The sequence below is a fragment of the Neodiprion virginianus genome, chromosome 2 (assembly GCF_021901495.1).
Source record: "Neodiprion virginianus isolate iyNeoVirg1 chromosome 2, iyNeoVirg1.1, whole genome shotgun sequence".
Taxonomy (NCBI): domain Eukaryota; kingdom Metazoa; phylum Arthropoda; class Insecta; order Hymenoptera; family Diprionidae; genus Neodiprion; species Neodiprion virginianus.
The window spans coordinates 26,799,649-26,823,569 of NC_060878.1; the positions used below are offsets into that span (position 1 = coordinate 26,799,649).

The window sequence follows — 23,921 nt, forward strand, 5'->3', positions numbered from 1 at the left end:
CTTTCAATTCGTCACGTAAACAACGTTTTACGCGTCAAACGTTGCCGGCGTACTTCTCAAGTCTGGCTGGTTATCGACTCACCTTATACGTCGAAAGTTTGCTTTCAATATCGATTCTAGAACGACGGATGTGTTCGAAGTACGGTTTTTATGGTCAATTGGCAAATGGCACGCAATTGCTGAGACTGCAGATATCTTGGCACAAGATTCTTGTGTAACTTGAATTGAAAAAAAACTATTTCATTCAACTTGCAACGGAAAAAGCTGATGCAGGACTGTACAAAATCCCAGAGTATAAATCGACAGTCTAGCTTTCGGATAAGCACCGAGGGTCAGTATTGGAAGGTTTTAAACCGAAAATTTTCACGGTATAAATCGACAGAAGTATTCAAAATGAACGTAGTCAACTATTCTGATTGATAAGGAGCAATGCAGAGAATAATTGAAAATCATAAAAAAAATTGATAACAACTTGGAGAGATCTCGAGACATGACAAAAAATAACTAATTGTAAAATTATAAACTAAAATAATTATAAACTAATTTATAACGATATGTAGAAATCAACAATTTAATTCGGAAAAATTTAACATCCTAACAACAAAGAATTATTTTTGCGCGAGTTGTTTTGGGGTAAAATTAAGGGGTAGTTTTCCACGATTTCAGCCAAACAAGAGCTAAAATGCCCTTAGATAAATCACGGTGTTGAAAATAGCTATACATGGATGAACAAAAACAAGACGAAGTGGTGAAAAAAAAAAAAAAAAAGAATGAAACCTATAAAAAGAGAAAAGAAAAACCCACGGCGGAAAATATCCGGACAAAAAATAATTGGTAATAAAATTCCACCACCCTCCGCACGGTTCGCATAAAATACATATTTATAGCGGATAGTGATTGTGCGATCGCGAGCTTTTGGGGGAAACTGTTTACAGGCCGTGTCGGGTCGCGATTTATTTATGTAGTTATCAGAACAGCTCGGTGTAGGCTTTTGTCATCATTCGCGGTAATAAAAGCCGGTTATATTCTGATTCGGTCGTTACACGTTTTCAAACGCGTAAAACACTCGCGATTTTACCCCGCATGCATTGCAGATTATGATTACCCAGTCATTATTTTGCGGACATGAAATAACGTGGCTTTATTCAATAGAGTGTCAATTATGGTTCGTACGTTGAGATATCGGAGTCGCTAAATGGGAAATTGCGGAAAAAGACTAATTGTTACCAAGGAGTTCGTTGATTTTGAAAATTACTATAAAAATGGTATTAATTAGCGAAAGTATACCTACCATATTTTACGATTGCGAAATTTACCTTATATCACATCGGTTTTGAATTTGAAATACATATCGTTTATTGTGTAAAGAGGAATAAACAATCGTATGGGATGTCAACGAACCATGAAGAATACATCACTTATCCGTAGAAACAAATGTTCAAATCAATCCAATTGTATATCTAATTCTAATTTTAATGAAATCATGCGAATGTAAAGTGTTGTAAACTTCAGGCTTTGTGATGTCGAATAGACACACTGAGAAACATTTCTTTTCTTACAGTAACTAGAAAAATTCAGTAAAACATGTATCGTTAAAAAACCTGTTTGAATATTGTTGGAATTACGAAAAACGAGGTACGCGTAACCATTTTCCGCTATTGTTGATCCTTTTTTGGTAATTGTAACGCGAAATCAGTTTGTTCGGTTAACTCTACTTTTTTAGTTAAACAAGGCTTTGACGTCAATTTATTGTTGCACAAGCAACAGTTACAAGAAAATCTAGCAACAGTGATCGTAATGAGAAAGAATAGTAACGGATACTAGAGTTTCCGGTAACAGCTAGAAAACTAATTTTCATTTTCTACCTGGAACTATATTTTTCGATTGTGGTAAAAAATAAAAATAGTCAAGGACTGAGCGGTAACCGGAACTAAAAATTTCCCTCAGTGCATTCCGAAATTTTTCTGAAATACCTGTTTTTTTCTTACTTACTGTTAGAGGCGAGGAAACGCGAATATTCTTCGAAAGTTTAGAGAGTCGTTCACAACGAAAAGCAATACCTACCTTTCTTGCATCACATCAGGCAATGGGAAGTAAAAAAATTCCGATTAAAAACAGGGATCAAAAAAATGGTTTACCTGCTTGAGCCAACCTCGCCAAAGGTCTCTGTCCCACGGATGATGGAAGCCAAGGTAGAGATGCCGCGTCTCGGGATGGTGAGGAGACTCTCGAGGACGAGGTCCTTGTCGGGGTGCTGTGATCCTCGGGTATCCCGTCACTCGAAGGACGAGCCTGCCCAGCCGCGATGGAGCACAGCAGACGGCGCTTCCGTTTCCTCCGAGTTCCATCCATTCCGGCGACGAGTCTGGCGACGCTGAAACGTTCGAGTGTAATATAAAATGTAACAGCGTTTTGCAAACTTTTCGAATAAAGGAAATCTCTCTTTAATCGCCATTCGTTTACACATCGATCGTTACACCTTTCAAAACTCTCATTATTTTGATTAATTGCAAACTCGTTTCCCCTCAAAAGTTAGAAGCTATATAAACTGAAATTTTCTCAAGATCGAATCATTTTTTTTTTTTAATGCATTCATTTCATGCGTTTCTTTCTCACGTTTCCTCAATTTTACGGAGTTTGGGTTTCAATTTCTAATCGTTTCTCGAAACAACATCGGAAGAGTGTTCAAAAGATAGATGTGACGAAACAAACAGAGGGTAAAAAATTCTACAATCTAGACTTTTATTAGGTTCCAAAACTCACCTAAGGAAAAAAAAATTTCAATTTTATGTACTATAACAGCTTTGAAAAGGCTGCCACTTAATTACGGTTTGAATATTTATAAGTTTGCCAGTATACTTTCCGGTTTACTGAATATGCATGTCAGGTTAAGGAGAGCAGAGATTAAGTTGAGTATACTGGTTAAAAAGAAAGTCTTAATTTATGCAAAATATGACATTTTTGGTAAATATATTTTTAGTTGGTCTTTATATTTGTTCGAAAAAAATTAAAAACAGAGTAAGAAAATTCGGTGTGAAGAGATTAGGCCAAAAAAAAAAAAGGAATCAGAAGCTGTAGCGTTTCGTCGGAATGAAAAAAACAGCGATTGAAGCGTTACGTCTTTATGGTTTCAATGCTGACGTTAAAAACAGGACTGTAAGATTAATCGAGCACTTGATTCCGCTCTCTCGCTTCGCCTATATCCTGTATCTATATACCTTATAATACAAAGACATATGGGGCATTCCACCCTGAATCGATCAGGGTCTAACCACGAACCTCTTGGATTTGGTCGGCGATTTTTTATATTGTTGTTTCGACCATGCAAAGTACTCAGATTTATTTCACGTTTCTCCGAGCAATATTCCTTTACCTACGATTTTTGAAGATTGTTCCCAATCAAGTTCAAAATAATTAAATAGCTTCGGAAAATACTGAAGGACTTTTCAAAAATCTTAGGTCATGTATAAAAATGTTCAAGTACCAGTTCCCAATAGGCGAATTATGCGTTCTAATTTTCTCACAATTTTCTTTCTCTGAAACTCTGAAGAAAGAGTGGAATCGAAAGCCGGTCCATTCTGAGTCTATGCTTAAGAATTTTTACATATGGCGCAAGATTTTAGAATTTTTTAAAATATCTTTAAGTTGCGTTCAAAGACACGGAAGTTTTTCAAAATCATAAGCAAAATGAATTTAATCGAAAAAAAAGTCTGAAAAATATATTTCAGTACTTTGTGGTTACAAAAAAAAAAGTCCAGAATCTCGAACCAAATTCATGAGGTTGAGGGTCAGACTCTGGTCAATTTGGCGTGGAATGTCCCATATATAAGGATCCACCGAGTTTCGGCAAAACGCTTTTGGGGACAAGGCTCTCTGCGGCGAGATGAAAACTTTATAAACGTCAAAAGTTTTTCACCCCGTGTTCGGTGGGGAAAAAGGCGGGAATACCTACGCCGAGAAACGGGAAGCGGGCTTAGGAGAAACTTTTTGTGGGCATTGGCTTATTGGACCCAGTCCGATTCACCCTGCAAACTTCATGAGGGATGCTAGTTACACATCCTTGGTATATTTACCAACGTGTTCACCAATCTTCAACGCGGAATTCAGTTCAAAACTCAGTTTAAACTTCGGTTTAAACAGTTATCGCTGATTCGATTGACTCTGTATGTTCCGCAAGAATGGTGGAAGAAAAGTTTATCGGAAAACGAACGTAACTTAATACGTCAATTTTTAAGTTTATTTTTTCACTGTGTGAGATTTGATATAAATTTCTACCAAGTCAAATAAGGCAACGTGATTTTGACCTTCGGTTGATAAGATTGTTGGTAAGACAGTGCAGTTTTGACCTTCGGTCGGTACAGCAGGGATCGATAGCGGTGACATCACCGCTGAAAAGGGTTTAAGTCCGGGCAGGATGTCGGTAAGGGTCGGTGGTAGAAATCTGTATTTAGAACCAGCCTTGTATTGCTACTGTCAAATTGTTTTATACGATTTTTATCCTTGGCTGATGAAATGTAATTGAAAATTCCCAGAAATTGTCGATTTTCCAATTTTGCATCTACAGACGAGCGTAAAGATACGCAATCAATTTGAAATGCCTAATTGATTTTGAATACACACGTGATTGCATTACCAATATTGAATCAAATTTCAACAACATAATAGTTGTTGAATTGTTACATTATCAAATAAAATTTCAGAAAAGTCCAATAAACCTCTCAATGAAATTTTAAAGACTGTTTCAGCACAATCACGTCATGATATTATCAAATCAATTTCATTTCATATCGTCAGGTCCAACGATTACCGAATAATTTTAAATGTATTATGAACTGAAGGTCAAATTTCAAAGTGACCCTGATTGCGCCACGTCTTCGAATTTGAATCCACCAGGATTACCGAGTATAAGTTATACGTTTCGAAAAGATCAGTTGAAGCAAAATCAGGTAAGCTTGATCGTTGTGAGTTGTAAAGATATTGCAATTTTCACACAAGAAACACAATTGATAACAATTCCAGTTAAAAATCCATCTACCAATTGTTCAAAATAATTATTTCTACCATTCCTTTCGTGATGAATATAAATAGTAAACTTGACGTATCAAACGTGATTGAAATCCATTTCAAAATCTAACAAAGAGGTAATGAGATGAGGAAAATTCAACATTCGAAGACAAGATTTTCATTAATTGTTTACCAGCTTTAAAACCCTCACTCGCCAAAGTTCGCTCGGGGTCCGATGCCTAATGTAGCTGGTTTTTTGTGCTCGTGCGTTCGCTACGCTCGCTTACTCGTTGTCAGTGTTTTACAAGATGATACGAGATTTACCAAGTACCTCACACCCTTGATGCTTGAGGATTGTTCAATGGATAATAAATGTTAGTCAGCTCGTCCGTGAAGTCGAGTTTTATCCAGTAGCGGACCTCGAGTGCAGTAACTACGAAGCGCTAGTCCTGGAGGTCAAAATCCACAAGCTAAAGGACTTGGACGAGCAAAACTACGGAGCTCTAGTCCTGGAAGTCGAGTTTCACCAGGTAGCGGACCCGGAGCGCAGGATCCAGGAGGTAGAGAACCCGGTACTCGAAATCTGTGGAGCGCGATTCTCATACGTCCGCTTTACTGCGCGGTTGTTTCCAGACTGAGGAATTCGGCTAGCTGATCACTGTAGATTGACGACGTCAAGAGGAAAAAAATTTTGGGTGACGTCACTTTCCGAACATCCGAACATCCAAAATTTCGTTTCGAACCTCAATACTATGTACGATATGACGATTTCAGTGTTACCGTGTAAATCTGCTCGTTGTGGGTGAAAAAAATAGATCGACATACGACAGAACTAACAGGATACGAAGGTGTCATCGATCAAAAGATTACAACGATTTTATTACACGCCCACTTCCCGTGCAACAAGACCTCGTCATTTTCCACCACGCACGTGTATCCGGGCCATTGATATTCCAAAATAGTCTCTTAGCTGCGGCCTGGAGGGTTTCGTTGAGGCTCCGTCGCAAATCCGCGGAACTTTCGTACCTTATACCCGCCCACACCAAAACTCTTATAGCCCGGCACCTCGAACCCCTGCAGTGGCTCTGACTACGCGAACTGTATTATCTTTTTACGCGGAAAGTTTTGCGAAAATATTTGAATACGGCCCCGCGCTGCTCTCGAGTGTCTCAATTTAATCCCGAATTTATTCCCTTCAACCGAGAAAGAATACCAATTTATATCCCACCGCTATATCACCCCGGAAACCCGAGAACGCGCATTCCGTCTCCGTTCTCAACCCCTTTCCTCGGAGCCTTTTTTCACTTCTTCTTTTGTTTTTGTTTTTTCTTTTTTGGTTTTACTCGTTGTCAATTAATCATGCATTTGTGATTCTGTTGCAAACTTTAATTTACGATCGCTTGATTTTTCTAATTTTTTTTCTGTTTTTTTTAAATATCGAATCAAACGTTTTTGCAATTGTTTTCCATCCTTTAACTCGCAGAAACGGCAATATGTGAGGCATGGTTTAAATTTCGAATTTGAAAAAATCGGAAAGTGCCAATTTTCGAATGTTCCGGTGGCGAAACCTAAAGTAAAGAAATCATACTTTGACGAAATATAAAAGTTTCAAGTGGTCCGAAACCCGATGCTCAAAGTTACGAAAAGACGATACTCCGACAAGTCAAAGTTCCGAAAGTGCGAAAGTGAGAAGATTTGAAAATCTGATACATTGCAACTTTGAATGATCGAAGATTTTCAATTCTGTGAATTTCTGGTTTGGTGAAATTTCACCACTTTAATGTTTCTTTGTTTTGGATTTTCGATATTTTTACGTTCGCAATCCTGGTCATTCTGATTTTTGGATCTTCTGATTTTTCACACCCACTCGTTGAGTAAACTACGCTTTGTGATTATATTATAATTTTCGGAATCTTGCTCCACCGAAACTTTGCTTTTCGGAACTTTCCTCTATCGTAACTTGTATATTTTTGTAATCACGTATCTCGGAAGTTTGAGTGAACTTTGTTGTTTCGCAAAAGTTTGATTTCTTTACTTCAAGTTTCACCACCAAATAGTTCGGAATTAAGCGCTTTCGGAAATTCAACCTCCCCCCCCCCCCCCCCCCGATATGTCGACATTATTCACGATCTATTATTACGCACATATACAAATAATGGTTGGATATGCTTATATTAAATATCCAGCCTTAATTTATACATCTAATATGTATTATACCGTGTATACATTACTCGAGGGAGTTTGATGGAGCTTGGGATCAAATATCGCGGACAAAAGCCACCTTGTTTTGTCAGACGACCGTTTGCTCCTTTTGTCCCTTTGTTATTCACGGAGATTTACAATTTCAATCTCGCCACGCAATTTCAATCTCGTCGCTCTCTTTCCTCAGGCATCAGTCCAGAAACCCTTCGATAACTACTTATATACAATGACAATAAAAATTGCATACGCTTTGATTCGAGCGAAATTTATCCGCGAGATTCACACAGCCCCGACAATTTTTTCGTCATTGGATCAAAGCAACAAAGAATTAAGAACAAGAAAATCTGTTGTTTCATTCCATAAAATTTTACAAACCTTTTGTATACCGATGAAGTTGAAAGAATTTAGTTTTCAAATACGTGTTCAAGACACTTTACAATTTTTCGAATTTTGTCCTGTAGAACAATAAAACTATCGAATAACAAAGAGTTATATTGATTTTTATAATTAATTTAATTATTGAGTATTGTTTGGTTCGGTAACTTCAAATTCAATTGGTCAATGTTTCTCCCCGTAATTTACTTCGCGAAGTCGAACATTTCAGGATCGTATTTCGTCAATTATATTCTTCGTCAATTTTTTCAAACACGGAATTACCTGAGAATGATTTTTGCAACTGTTGTGTGTATATTGTAGACGGGATTTTTTTCCTAGAAGGTTTACATTCATTCTCAAGAAATATTTTATCATCCAGCCGGTTACGGATCGAAGATTCAATTTGTACTCGATATTTGAAAGATGAATAAAAATTGCACAACCCACACACTGAGACTGAAAAATAAAATAGAACAAAACGGTAAAAAGAATTTCGCGAATGAAACAAAGTGTCTTGAGTTTATCATACAGGAGTAAGAATAAAAAATTTTCATATAGCGCTTCACTCGACGAAGTTTCTTTTATTTTACGATTGCGCGACGATACTTCCCATCGATCCATATGTGAAAAGAAAGGAAAAAAAGTAACACTGAAATAAACTTTCTCTTTCTCTTCCAAAGTACAAGCATCGTAAAAATAAATGTTACGAAACCGGATATTTGATAGGTATGTTTGTAGCCGGATGATTCTGCGTCTTCGAGATTAGCGTTCCATTCGATCCGCACGATACGTTGAATTTTCTTGAATCAAATAAATTGAAGACGAGAAGTAAATAAAAAAAGATTCGACACAATTCAAAAAAACTGAGAACCAATCACTTTTCGAGGTGATTAACAGTGATAATATTCAGCGATCCGAAAAATTCTTGCGTAGAACTAAATCTTTATGAAAAACAAAAACAAAAAAAAAATCAAATACACGTGACTTTTAATATTTATATTAAAGGGCCATTCACTCGTTGAAATCACAAACTCGTTTTTGATTATTACAATTGCTCGAAAATCGCTTGAAATTGTTCGAAATCGTTTGTCATTTCAATGAGAGAAATTTTTAGTTCCGTTCGTTGTGTATAGATAGGTCGGAAAAAAAATGGCAAGAAATTTTAAACCACTTGACACCTAATTCATGACGTACGGTCAAGCGTAAGCCAGGAGAGCTAGGAAAAGATCCCGGATAATCCCGAGACACGGACAAATGACACGGATTACTTCCGCTCGACTGACAAGTCGCACCAGGACCTCGACCATCCTTCTCAACTACCAACTGTCCCCGCATACTGGCTACAAAAATCACAAGCACGGATTACGGATTTTTTTTTAAGCCAATGTTCAACGTGCTAAATTACCAGGCTCAAGAAAGCAGGGACGACGATGACGATAATTAAAAGAAAGAAATAAAGGTTTAAAAAAATCGGGGAAAGAGAATAAATAATTAACTTCTCATGCAAGAAACGTATTCAAGCATCGGATGGGAAATTGTGCATTTACGGATGAGATTGGAAATCCATTAATTTGGACATCAAATCAGTGGTGTTAATTCATTGATGTTACTGTCAAGTGATTTCCAAGTTTTTTTTTAGACAGAATCACAGGAAACAACAACAAATCATTGGGAATCAGTGGAAATTACTTTGGGGAACATCGGAATCACAGGATAGAGAAGAGAAGTTAATGGCTTAAAACCATTTGGCTTTTACTCGACGAGTCCATGATTCTGTGTTATTACAAAGAATTTTTCAGTCAAGTGCTTTGATTTACAATTTTATGTCGCCCTGTCTATGAATTTTTAAGTTCCTTGAGCGAGTGGCGTCGCAAATAAATTGTTTACGAAAAAATCAAGTCAAGAATGAAGTCGAGGTATCGTCCATTAGCAAAATTGACTTCGTCGATTGAAAATCGTCGATTCCACGATGTTTGCAGAGTTTTTCTGGTGCGATTGAATCGATCTAACTTGTACCATCAAATATGTCAATTCAATTTATCTAATCGAACTTCATCTTGTTCCGAAAGCTCTAGGAAAAATCGTCTTTAACTCAGGCCGGGAGTCGTGCATCTGATAATAAGGAAGAAAGCTTACCTGGATACAAGAAGAGTCGAGATCCGATGACGGCCAGGGGTCGCCTCTTCCACTGGGGAAAAACTAATCCCTTGAGAACGAGGACGTTGCCACATTGGCTGTAGCCGTTGAGTTCTGGGAGCGGAGCCGCAGGACCTGAAATTAATTTGATTTAAAATAACCGAGGAAAGCTTGGATTAGATTTAATAAAAAAAAGAGGGATAAATGAGGAGCGAGAAGCGGCTCATAAAACTGGCCGAAATAACAGCGACAATTTTTCACTCTTAAACCTATTATTACACGTTTGTTTTCATTTTTATCTCTATAGCTCTTCGTTCATCATCACCAACGTTATTTAATTTCTCAACGTTTATTATAATTTGAAAACCTACGCCGGGGTGAAAAAGTTAAAAGGATTTATACATCGATTATATAGAGCCTTGAAAAATAATTTATTCTGTTTCAAAGATTCGTATTCGCTGTTTTCGAAAGCTTTGCATTTTTCCAAAACCTATTTTTTTTTTTAATTACTCAAATCGTTACGTTTTCTTTTTTTTTGAAAATTTCTCCATTACCTGGAAGACTGTCTAATTATTTCGTTTGATTTCGGTTCATTTTTCGTTTCGAGAAACCCTTCTTTTTTTTTCATCGTTTCAGAAAGAGTTGGGTCAGCCTAAAATTTACAAGACAGGCAGAGAATTTTTTTTCGCTATAGTTTTCAGTTCACAGGTTTAGACAAAAAAATTTTTCTGCAAATATAATGAAAAAGTATCTACAATTCGATATTTCACCAGGCCTGTAACTTGCCAAATTACATCTTGCAAGATTATTTTTGGATAAATCCTCGGTCATTCCATAAATTGCGAATTGGTACCCGAGATTTTTAACATTAATACAGTCAACGCGACTATAAGTGATTCAAACGAAGCGTATTACGATAGATTTCTCGGTCGAATAATGATATTTATATTCCGTGCTGATATTGGTACCGCAATCGACGCCGTCAATATCAATTATTCACGTATATCACATAAACAAGTAAATGTTAAAATACCCGAACTACACTGAAGCAGGATCTAGTTATTAACTGTACGCGAAATTGCAATGTTAATGCGAATTTTGCATATAATACGATCATTCAGGCGTGTATCATACGTCAGTTTACATATAATAAACATACGTGTATGTATGTGGTAAAATGAGTAAACAGAGTACTGTATCTACACGTGTATATGCATATATGCTTAATTTCGAGGGACATTTCATTTCTGATAATATTTTTTTCCGCAGGATGGATAAATATGCATAGTCTGGGAATAGCGAGGTGAAGCGATTCATCGGCGATTTCGCAGGCCTAAAAACACCGTAGAAAAATACATTTTTTACTCTACGCAGGGAGGCTCAAAGCGGTAATTTTAAAGCGGATGTGAAATTGAAAAAGAAAAAAACGGAAAATGATATTGGAAAAAATTCATACACGCAATGAACACGAATAAAATAGGGCAAAATAGACCGATGGGTATAAATAAATGACGAAAAAAAAAGACCTTTTCAGATCCGGCAGAATTTTGTTCGACGAATGACGCGGGAAAAATTACCGTGAATAAAAAAAAAAGAATTTTGCGAGAGCGAATAAAAGGTATAAATAAATGTATAAAAATCACGGGGAGAGCGAAATGCAATTTTTTTTTTCCTTCCTCTTATTCGATTTATCCCGTAATATGTAACAGTGAGAAATGACCGAGAATAAGCAGAGCCGACACCTCGTTCAGAGAAATAAATAGAAGTAATAGCAGTAGGTGAACGGGCCGAGGTTGTGGACCAAGTTTTGAGCTCGTTTATAAACGGGGATTATACCTGGTTGTGGTACGAGCTCAGTGGCGTATCGGTCAGGCGCTATTGTCGCGAAAAATTTTGATGAAAATTCATCGAAGATATGAATAAAGTCTGTCTTGTCTTACGTTGTAAAGTTCAAAGTACACGTCGAAGGTGTATTAGAATGTTTTAGAACAGGAAAATATATTTGTTTTTGGCTAACAACGGTCTGAAAATTGATATTTTTTTTTCAACTGAGAATCCTACACTTCTGTCTCATTTAATATTTTTATGGATACCATTTAATTGGAAAAAAGTTTCAGGTTTTGAAAGCTTGAATGCAATGTAATTTTCCTTGCAATCGTAAATATTCTCTGGTGCTCGTTAATTTTATTACACACGGAATAGATACAAAAATTTTTGGAATGTTTTGTACAATGGAAAAACCATTATTGTTAGAATCGACAGAAGAGAGGATAGAGTTATACTTCATTTGAATATGCTTGTTAAGTAAATACTGCCGATAATCGTTCTTATGTAAAACATTATAAGTCAAGGATAAATTCATTTTGTAAAATTTAAGACTAGACAAACTAATGGCTCTGTCAATTAGATTAATAATAGTGACAATCGTGTATGATTCAGAGTGATGTGAATGAAAGTTTGTGTAGGAAAGGCTTGTTCATTGGTTTACAGTCTGTAAATTAGTTCAAAGTTAATTTAAAGTTATTTGTAAATGTTTGATTGGTAGAAAATAAGTTCAAGTTTAATAAACAACCGCGCTTTTTTCACGGAATTGTTGTGGAAAGGGAGGAGCAGGTATTCGGTAAAAGATGTTGTAGAAATTGAAACGTTTTATGAATAATAAATAACGTTATTAACGAATTTTATATCGCTGGTATCATCAAATGCACTGGAAAAGTTTATTTGAATTCATTATTCAGCTTAAGTCGTTCCATCTTTGTTGTAAAAGTTCATCAGAGAGATTCTGACAACTTTAGTTTATCTAAAAAGAAAAGTCTTCCAGAGAACTAAAGACCAGGATTTAATCAGCTGGAGATTTGAGGAATTCACAAAAAATAAAAAGGAAACATCTTAAACAAATCACCAATTTATCTTACGATAAATTAATAAGACTTCTCGTAACGAGCCAAATAAATAAATAATCGTAATAAGATAAAGTGGAAGACAAAAATTCGGGAGACAAACTTCCATCACAAGTTTAAATATGTTTGTGACAAAGTTTATTTGGTTACTGATCAATTTCAATATCTTGGTTGTCATGAATGTTCAATGCATCTGGAAAGCTTATTTTACATTCGGATTCTACTTCACAAGCGAATTATAACGAAGGGTGGACGTGATTAAAGACTCAAAATATAAAAAAATTAAGAAATTATTGCGAAGTCCTCGCTCAAGCAGAAAAACGAATATTGCCCTAATTTGAAACAGCCTAATGAACATATAACAAGTAAATAATGCACGACGTAAACGAACTTGTGCAAATTTTCTTCTCTCGTGTTTTCTTTTCCTTAATTTTTACCGCCGTATTATTTTAACCCCCTTTGAGATAAAAGGTAGTTCCGTTTGACCAAAAAGCGGATAACTCGCCTGTTTCCCACGAAAGAGGGAGAAGAAACGACCTGAATGATTGCAAGGGGTGAACCGTTCTTCCCCTTTGCTGAGGATAATTATACGCTTGCTATTTTTAGTCCTTTTCTTTTCACACCGTGTTCGTTTCACTTTTTTTATTACTTAAAGTGACACGTACTAAGTCATTCGTCCCAAAATGAGAACGACTGCGATACAACCTTTTCTGCTGATTATTTATCTTTTGTCTGAACATTACGTGCTTGTTTAAACACCAAGTGAAACGAATCACGGATACGTAGAATGAGGAAAATGGAAAAATCTATAACAATTTTAGCAAAACACGATTACTGAGTTGCGTATTAATTCAGTCCATGGACTTTGATGGATACTCGAGAATTGATTTTTTTCTCCGACGAGATTTTGCAATCCACAAACATATTTCGACTCTCGATGAATACATTTTAGAACCTGGTTGAAAACATGGAAACTACTGGTAGTTAAGAAAATCCTATTTGAAGAATCATTCGAAAATTATAATTATGGGACAAAGATATTGCAAGATATTCCATTCGAGGGCAACGAATTTCACATAACAGTTGACAGTTTTGACAAAAATCGATGATCAAGTGGCGAAAACTTAAAAAAAATTTTTAAAACACTTACCATTCTATGAACCAGGTAAAATGTAACCATTTAGCACTCATTTTCACTGATATTTGCTCTCACAATGATCGTTCGAAAGCCTTAGCAATTGCCAAAGCTTAATTTTGTGGATAAAGAAATGTTGAACATATAGAGGATAAGTTACTAGCTCGAGATTGTATTATGCAAATTTTATCACGTCTTCCTTCTCTCAAGTATTCGACAAGACTGACGAACTGAGCCGCTGAACAAGAATCAGTTATCCATTCGTAACAGTCACTCTGACACATAAGAGCGCAATGTAAACATAAATAATCTAGGTTCGAAATATCATCCTTGTATACAATAAAGATTAGTTTTTGTACATACACCTTTATATATATACATATATATATATATATATATATATGGGGCATTCCATGTCAAATTTACTCTATATATATACATATATAGTAAATTTGACATGGAATGCCCCATATATATATATATTGATTTTTATTTTTAGATTTCTAAAAACGACCGTTTTCGAAATAGGTTTGAACAGTATTAAAAAAAAAAAGATTGGCGAAAAAAATTTGAAAAAATTCAGTAGTGCCTTTTTTAGATGGTAGAATCGTACAAAAAATCGCGGAACGAATCAAAAATGGTGAGGAAAAAAAGGGGTAAATTGTACATGGAATGCCCCATATATATATGTATATAAGAAACCAAGAGAAGATTGCCGATTTCATTCGCTTGATAAATCGCGCGGTGAAAAAACATTGAATACACTCTCTGCTGAGTGTAAATTTTCATGTCGTCCCTGGCGTCGGTCACGTCGTAATCCTGAATTATCGAATGGGTTAAACGGAGTGCAGAAGCGGGTAAATCGTAGAATGCGGATTATTAGGGGGATGTAAGCTGCACGGCGAAATTATGTGGAATTGTTGCACCCAGTTTGAAACACGCGGACACGAGTACACGGATATCTTCGCCTGATATACGTGCAAAATCGCGTCAGGTGAAAATGCAATTAAACAAGGGTGGCATCCCGGAGTCGGTGGGACACCCAGAGAGAAGAAGAACTTCTCGGGTTCCGCAGCGACGCGGACAACTTTTATAATTAGCGGAAAGCCTGCAGCACTATTTCTCCAAACTTCTCGATCCCGTGCCGCTCTATATTTCAGCGACCGACCACCCTTCCTACCGTTCCGCTTTTACGCTAATAAAAACAGCTTTGTCACCCACCAATGGCTCAGCTTCAAGGGTGGATTCGAATAATTCAAGTTAATGTAGCGATTCACGCTCGCCGAAGCGAAATTCGCGCGTTTTATGCAATTCGCTTTTAATCTAACGGAAGAACGATACACGGCAATATTACTTCGGTTAAGTTTTGTAAAAGATACTTCAAAAGTGGTACCTAGGTACGGGTATTGTTTAAGAAATGTACACAGATACAGGTTCAGGTGTTCAAAATTTATCCGTACACTGAGAAAAATTTCATTTCAAAAACCTAATGTGTCCCTCTTTTTCTGCAGTTTTTAGTGAAATCCGCTCTGTTATACCCTTCGTGCTTAAGAGTGATGTAAAGAAGTCATACACTTGTACACAACACTGCAATTAGTCGTCCGATGCGTGTTATTAGCTTTCAATACTATTTTACTCAAGAAAAAGTAAACGTTCAAACATGTTATCAGATCATTTATTTCTCGTTTGAGTCAATATTTACTCTTCAGCGTTGAACGCAGGTTCCGTTGGAAAATTCTTACGCAACTAAAGGACTCTACATTCATATTTTTCAGGTACTCCTAAAATGTTCCCAGGTATAAAAAAGGTACTTTAACCAGGTACTTCATAACTATGTTTCTGTTGTTTTTCATTGATGAAATTCAAACTGGCGATGTTGGAAAATTGAAGAAGCAGAAAAAAAGAAATGATACCAACGTGCATGACCTACAATTGCCGGTAGGTGTACGAGCGCTCGAATAATCCATAATCCTGCACTCGACGTGCGATTATTCGGACAGGTATGCGTATAACATCGGAGGTGTGATACGTTCGCGGAAGCGTAATATGCAACGGATTAATTCACGCCGCGTTTTCGCTAAAAGGTATAAAATTAATGGACTAGGGGAGATTCCATTTCATGAAGATTAACAAACAGGATAAGACGCCTGCGAGCAGGGATCAGACGGGCAACGCTCGTTAAAATGCAACGCAAGTCAGAGTGAACTTCATTCGTTCTAAATTTGATCTCGTTTGCGGGAAAATTTTTTAATAACATCTGCAGACAAAAATGTTATTCGCATGATTACATCGAATTGTGGTTACAATATGTACCTAGTGACGTTATGTTCTGTAATATGAAAAATAGCAAACAATATCAATTACAAGATAATGATGTTGGTAATGATATGCGTATGCGGCTGATAATAATAATAATAATAATAATAATGATGTTAACTTAAGCCTTCGCTGCTTAGGTCTGAATTCAGTTATTATACCCGTTTCTTTTATTGTCAGTATTTCGTAATTGATTAAGAGGGAAAGAATTATTTCAGGGCCTGCAGATTTCCGCGTAGAAGACTCTCTCGTAATATTGTTGAATTTGAAATTCCAAGAAAAAACCTGTCAGCACCACTAGAATCGATTTAATAATTTTGAACATGCTTGTTGAACGAAACCTTAAAATCAACTTATTGTGGCGCCAAGATCAAAGTGTTGTAGTAGTGAGTTATAATAAAATATAATAAAGAACAGTAACGCATACTAGATTTTTCATTTACAGTTTTAAACCCATTTTCATTCTCTATAACGAGAACTGTACTTTTCGGCTATGGTAAAATAATAAAAACAGTCAAGAACTGTGCACTGATAAAAATTTCATTTGTTATAGTAAGTAGAAGAATTCAGTAAAGCAGGTATCGTTGAAAAAACTGCTTAAGTGTTGTTGGAATTAGGAAAAACGATCTACTCGTAACCATTTTGCGCTATTGTCCATCCTTTTTCGGTAATTGCAACGAAAAATCAGTTTGTTCGGTTTACTCTACTTTTTTAGCTAAACGAAGCTTTTACGTCAATTTATTGTTGCACAAGCGTTAAATTTTCGCAGCATTTACAAGAAAATATAATAACAGTGATCGTAATGAGAAAGAATAGTAACGGATACTAGACTTTCCGGTAACGGTTAAAAAACTAATTTTCATTTTGTACCTAGAACTATATTTTTCGACTGTGGTAAAAAATGAAAATATTTAAGGATTGATCGGTAACCGTAACTAAAAATTTCTTTCAGTGTGTAGCGTAATAACTAAAAAAAAAAATATAAAATTTTTTCGGCGCACCGTTTTATATCACTTATATATATGTACGAATCGTTGTTCACCCCTTGGTCAAATTTTCTTTTTATCGGTGCTATGTTTGGAAAAAGACGCGGCATCATAAACTTGGGGGTAAGTGCGAGGGGTGAAGTTGTGTCAGCCGGTGCCGCAGCCCATCTTTGGAGTCGTGTTTACCGAGGCGGACTCGAGTTATTTAATATGAGAGTAATCGAGCGTGATGCTGGTGATTCGATCCGCGTGTCTCACGCGTCATTGAGCTCACGTTCTCGATACCGAGGACGTCTTCTATACACTTGGGCACTTGCCTTCCCTTAATTTCCCCCTGTCACGGAACCGTCACGTAAAAATGGACTGATAATTGCTGGTCCCGGAAAGAACTCATGCATTGCTCCAAGAAATATTGAAAACGGAATATCGATGATGGTTGAACAGCCAGTAAAATGGTCTTTAACAACATGTGTTATAACATTGTCAAATGGTTGATCACTCGTCAGATTTAACAATCACACGACTTCAAAAGATCCTACACGATTGCAACGATTTCAAAGAATCTGAGTGATTTCATTCGATCTCAGAGGATTTCAGATATTTCATGTAATTTTATTCCGAGATTTCACTATCGGATGATTTTACAGATTCTAGAAGATCTCATAGGATTTCAGGGATTTCAGAAGGTTTCAAAGTTTTTAAAGATTTTAAATGATTTCACAGAAATTTGCAAGTTTTTAATGGTTTCCAGAACGGTTTCCAGGATCTCAGAAGATTTCATAGGATTTTAGAGATGCGTGTGATTTCATAGACTTCATGGATTACAGATGTTTTCACAGTATTTCGTAAAATTTCACAGGGTTTCCAAGGATCTCATATGACTTCAAGGATCTTATGCGATTTCACAGTTTTCGAAGACTTCAAATGCTTTCACAAGACTTCACAGGATTTCGTAAGGTTTTAAAGAACACCAAAGGATTTTAGAAGATTTCATAATATTTCAGAGAGGTCGTACGATTTCAGACGGTTCTGTAAGATTTCATGGGATTTCAATTTCTTTGAAGAGGTTCAGAAATTCAAAAATTTTTTAAAAGATTGCACGAGTGATGTAAATTACATATTTCAAGGATGTTTGACCCTCGGACGTGATTAATTCTTCAAATATTGATGACGGCCTATCGATATTGCTTTGAAGTATATCTGTCAAGATCTGTTCCACCAATGATCTACAAATGTACCAGCACTTGGTGTAAAAGACAAAGATGTCTGGAGCGTATTTGCTCATCAGCTTGGCTAGAGCGATAAAATTTTTTCTCTTTGTTTGAAAAGCAGAAAGCCACTGGGAGGATATTGAGCTCACAATTAGAGTAGACTGCAAGTCTTGGGATCTGTGGTTAAATGAGAACTGAGCACTAAGCACCAAGTTTGGATTGGAACTGTTTGCTAGCTCGGTTTGCTGGCAAGTTTCAATGTCTCACATGATAAAGGACAGTGTTTTCGAGGTGGAATTAGTGTCAGGATTTGGTAAATTTGCTCGGATTGATAGCTTCGGATTTGAAAGTTAGACGTGGATAGGAATTCCTAATCGTTTCTACTGGTGGTTAAAGCTCTGAATAACATCGTGTGTTAACAATGTATGATTTGACTGTGGGAAATGAGGGGCTGTTTGTTTAAGAGAATCGAGTATCCAATCGGTCGAATAAGTCGGTACGAAATCAGCAGAGAACCGACGTTGAGGATCGTTGACAATTACGTTAAAGCATTTGAAATCGATTGGAAATCATTTGGAATCGGAATGAGTCTTGGGACTTCAAACAGGGAATCAATTCAAGCAGCTGTGAAGACCATTGAAAAACGCAGCCAAATAACTTGCAATCAGTTTTCGTGAAATAACAATCAGTTTAATTTTGTGCTCGACACTTGACTGACCGGCCAGCACTTGGTCATCTGATTGCGTTTAGAATTTAACATCTAGAGCCGTAATTGATCAATTCAGAAAAATATGCATCCATTCAACACTTCGCGTAATGCTTGTTTACGTGAAGAGTCCATGTAAGGGTCAACCAGAAGGGTCCATCAGAAATTTCAAATTCTCTTCATTCATAAGGTTGATTGCGCTCGATCAAATTATTTTTCTAGTTTCTACAACAAACAAAATTTTTCTCAGTGTAATGGATTCGCTGGATACGGATCTTGAAATCAGTTGTGAAAGGTCCCGAATATCACTGGTTTTCGAAAAAGGTAACTAACATTTTTTATCCTGTATCCCACTCTTTTTTCAACCGTTTCTTAATCGATATAAATATTCAAAATCGGTACGAAAATTTATGTTCAATGCATTGTACTGTATATCAAAACTCGTCAATCACTTCATCGTTTTTCTTTTATCTCGTACAACTCATTTTGCCAGCTCGCTGAACCTTCCGTCGCTCTTAAGCTGTAAATTTAATGCAATTCGCCTAAACGCTTTCCATTCAGGTTTCTATGTGCCTGTGCATTCACTCTCCGAACCCTTGCTATCCGAGTATGTACTTTTAACGCGTTTCAGAAGCTCAAATATGTTCAGCGCTATTCCATTCCACTCCATTCTGCTGTGGACGAACAAATATTTAAGCAGCTCATTAAGACTCGTTTTCACGATGAATCCTCAACTCGTCTATATCAACTCGCTAAAACTGTTTCCAACTAATTTACACAACGTCCAAAACTCGGACAGTCGACGTTTCATTGGAGAATTCTGTTTTATGCAGGTTTTTATGCATTCGAGCTTTTGGTCTCCTCTAGAAATCGAGAGAGGAATAAATATTCAAATAATCCTTTATACCGACGGCACCGAGATGTAAGAGCGAATCGATGTCAGCAAACGGCTAGCCCTATTTACTGTCGGTGGTATTTGCACGGCTGAAGTAAGCTCACCGAAACGGAAATACTGAAAACCGAGACTTGAGACTGACCTGGTCAGCCCCTCGGGCTGACTCAAGAGTTCTCAAAACCACTGAAATTACGATCATACCTTATACCTGTTACAATTTTCCGCTTAATTTATTCGAGGCATTTCACGTGGATAATTTGAAATCGGTAGATTTATGTATTATATTATGCGATTTAGGAGAGCAGAATACGTGGATTACATAAATTTGCGAAAATACGCCTGTTCAATTTCGGTTGATCTGCAGTTGGCGATTTTTCACAATTTTTTCTAGAAACAAGGTATGTTTTAATTATAATTTAGTTGATTCATCATCAGTCTCCAAATTATCGTAAATCTCGGTTCTACACAGCATAGATAGAAGAGGTTTAAGGTCATGTGGCAGTCCTACCCTTATCGACCGAGCAAACTTTCCCTTCTTCTTTTCACATCGAATAAACAAATGAACGGAAAGGGTTCCGATTTTGACAGTGCATCACTCTTTAATTACGGAATTCAGGAAATTTCCTCGTATTCCGAAAATTGTAAAAAAATGTGTGGCTTTTGACACGTGTTACTATTTCCAGATTTCCGAATCTTTTATTTACGAAATTATTTTAACTCCTAATTTTCGTTTTTCGTTTAGCGACCTCAATATTGCATGAAAACAGCCTCACGATGTCTTCTCTTATTCCTCATTCTTTCCGGAATTGCGGAAAGTATCTCAACTATTTACTTGTTGGCTCCTGAAATGCAGGAAAGGTGGAAATAGTAGCACGTGATAAACAACCATACATTTTTTAAAAAATTTTTGGAAACGATCAACTTTCTGGAATTCTACTACGAAAAAGCGATGCACCGTCAAACTTTGAACCCATTCCGTTCGTTTGTTCATTCAATATAGGAAGAAAAAGGGTGAGTTTGCTCGGTCGGTAAGGGTAGGACTGCTGCATGACCTTAAATGGAAAAATTGTCTGGTCGATGACATTTCAATACTAGTTTATGCACATCCGTATTCAGGGAAATATCTGAGCTACCGAAATAATCGCATCTAAAGATGGTTCTAATATTCAATCAAATGAAGTAACACTTGAAAAACGCATGGCTAATGTTTTTGGATGTACTGACAACATCACGTCTCATAGAATGAGGAAAATCGTTGAGGTACACTTTGGGAAGTTTCCATGTCAGTTGCTTGCCTGACCTAACGATAAGCTCGGAGTTAAATCCAGCAGCGTTTGCGTAGTTATAAGGGAAAGATTTGACCGAGCAGGCGTTCAGGAGTGTCCGTGATTACGTCGGATTCGAGGCGGAGTGAGGAACACGTATGCCAGAAGGCCGTTAGCCACATGGCAGTACGCAGGGAGACTTGCGGTGAGTCGTACATGGAGTCCTCCACCTTTTCCACTGGAACATTAACCCAGAAATATGAAACCCACGCCAGAGCTCAAGAGCTTAAAAGCAGACGACACAATGAGCCCGAAATAATCTTCGCAGTTACATGCGGGACCTCTACAGCCTTACAGTTTCAAACCACTCATCTCTGTGATCCGACGAAAACAAGAGAGGGACCACGTAGGGTTGAAAATTTTGGAAAACTTCATTGAAGAATCCCGCAGAATTCTCATAGGAATTGGCTCGAATCGGTCGAATTGGCTAGATTTTCAGTATCTTATAGTACATATCCTTTCGAGGAAAAGTTCTAATGGACATAAATCCCAAAAATCAGTAGGTTCCAAGATACAGGCTTGGGAAGCAAGGTGTCTATATTTTTTGATATCTATGGATTTCGTGATTTCCATGAATTGTAAAACCTCGAGGGGACTTGAAATCAAACAAATCATTCAAAAAACTGCATGGTCGATTCTTAAAGATAGGCAGGAAGTTGTGATTGATTCCATCAATGCATTGATTACATCCGTGAACTCGCTGGTTTACTGGAAGGAAGTTCAACGTCAGATTTCGCGTGAAGAACGAGATCCTCCTACTCTTGCAATAATCGAATTGTACTGTTTTCGCACTGCGAATCAGCTTTGTAATTTTTGAGTGTCATATTTGGTTTCAAGTCCCCCTTGAAGTTTTTTCATTCGTAAAAATCGCGTAATCCATAGTTATCAAAAAATCCGTACACTCCACTTTCGAAGCCTATTTCTTGGAAATCACTGACTTTTGGGACTCGTGTCCATGAGAACTTTTGATCGCGAGGATATTTACTATAATGCACTAAAAATCCAGCCAATTCGACAGAGAGCCAATTTCCATAACGATTCTGCGGAGTCCTTTCCACAGACTTCAGGACGCTTCGTGAGATGGCGAAAATAATGAGAAGATTGGAAAAGAGTTGCATGCACTAGATTTCGGTGATGGCTATTCGGCCGAGTCAGCTCAACGGTGTTCCTCTTCTATCTTAACTTTCGGTTTTTTCTTCTCCCTCCTCTCTTTTCGATCAATTTTTACGGAGGGTCGATCCGAGCGTCGAGACGTGTCATCGATGAAGAATTTCATCGTCCACCTCACGCCGGCTTGCTGCGAGGTCGGAAGTCGTGTTCTGGTGGTTTGGCGCAGGTTCTTTTCATGGCCGTGCAGAGGGTATGAGACTCATTCAGCCAGGATAAGCGAAGTGATGGTTGAGCGAGAGAGGCGATCGAATGAAGAGGTTTTTTTCCTTCCACTTGTCATAATCTCTTACCGAGATCTCGCCCTACCCTCCAGACTATTGGTCGTCGTTTCGAAGTTTGTCAACCGCCAGTCGTGGGTCGATATTTCAAACCCGTGTTATAGTCAAGGTCACCTTCGTATCGCCTCATAAGGATACCGTGACCATAAGTCAGCGTTATTGGAAACTGAAATTACTTAGAAAATTATTCTCTACCTGATGGGTTTCAGTGATTTGATTGGTCTGTGCTATGAAAATTTAACTCCTGAAATCTGACTACATATTTCCATCAAGTTTTAATGCCAAGTAGTATTTTTCTGCTGTACCAATAGAAAATTCCGTAGTCGGATTAACTCGAAATTTGAATCTTCATATCAGAAGAATGGCTAACAGATGACCAAGGTAGATTGTCAACTTGGATACAATTTTTGAAAGATGAATTTCACTCAATAACTCTCAAAAATAATAGACGTTTGTGGATAAGTTTTGGGAGTAATTTCAAAATCCTAACATATCGGGACCATTGGTTCAAGATTTTTAAATCTCATCTTCAAAATTTCAGTGTCAGTTTCCAGTAAGCTCAAATCCAACTTTAACCAATAAAGTTCCTACGAATTTGGTTACGTGTATTTTAATTGGAACGAGTGACATCAACAAAGGATCGGGCCAACTGGAATTGATTATAATGAGTGTCGTAGAAGCGGACATAGTCCATCGATTATCTGATCCCAGTAGCCATGATCTTTAAGCCTTGGATATCGAATACTCCGATAAGATTCTATGAAAGGCATGAAAGGCGTTAAAAGTGAAGAGAGTCTCGATAAGATTTTGATGAGTAGGTGTATGCATTTCTACTGGCTAACAACGATGCCTGCAGGCTTTGCCTCGATTCTTTTCATCGAGAAGGGTGGCTTTTGCTGACAAGTGACACAATCGATGCAAAGCCGGGGCAAAATAATGAGGAGAGGATATATCGCTGATCGAAGATGTGAAGAAAATGGCCGAGTGCCGCGGGCAGACAACGAATATTCAATGATAACTACAGACCAAAGCCCGCGATCGATCGAGCCTAGTGGCATTCAATGTGCGAGGTCATAATGAACTGTTTGCGAGAGGGTGCGTAATTGTAGACATGACGATTGTTTATACTATGTTTGGAATGGCAACGCGGACTCGAATTCGGTGATGTTGTCGAGTCTGACATGACAATTAAGGGACTGCGTTGAAACAAAGCTCGCGAACCGGAACCCCAAATCACTGACGTTAATGCTGGAAGTTTTGGGAACGTGGAACTCTCGTTCAG

The 23,921-nt window shown here is 37.3% G+C and overlaps 1 protein-coding gene across 1 annotated transcript in view; it reads right to left on the reverse strand.

Annotated features, from left to right (window-relative positions):
- LOC124299133 (PH domain leucine-rich repeat-containing protein phosphatase 2) overlaps nucleotides 1-23,921 on the reverse strand; it is a 116,617-nt gene that overhangs the window by 66,352 nt on the left and 26,344 nt on the right. Inside the window, exons 4-5 of the mRNA XM_046752107.1 lie at nucleotides 9,718-9,852; nucleotides 2,139-2,374 (exon numbers count right to left, since the gene is read on the reverse strand). Coding sequence (XP_046608063.1) covers nucleotides 2,139-2,374; nucleotides 9,718-9,852 — 371 coding nt within the window. The remainder of the gene's footprint in view (nucleotides 1-2,138; nucleotides 2,375-9,717; nucleotides 9,853-23,921) is intronic.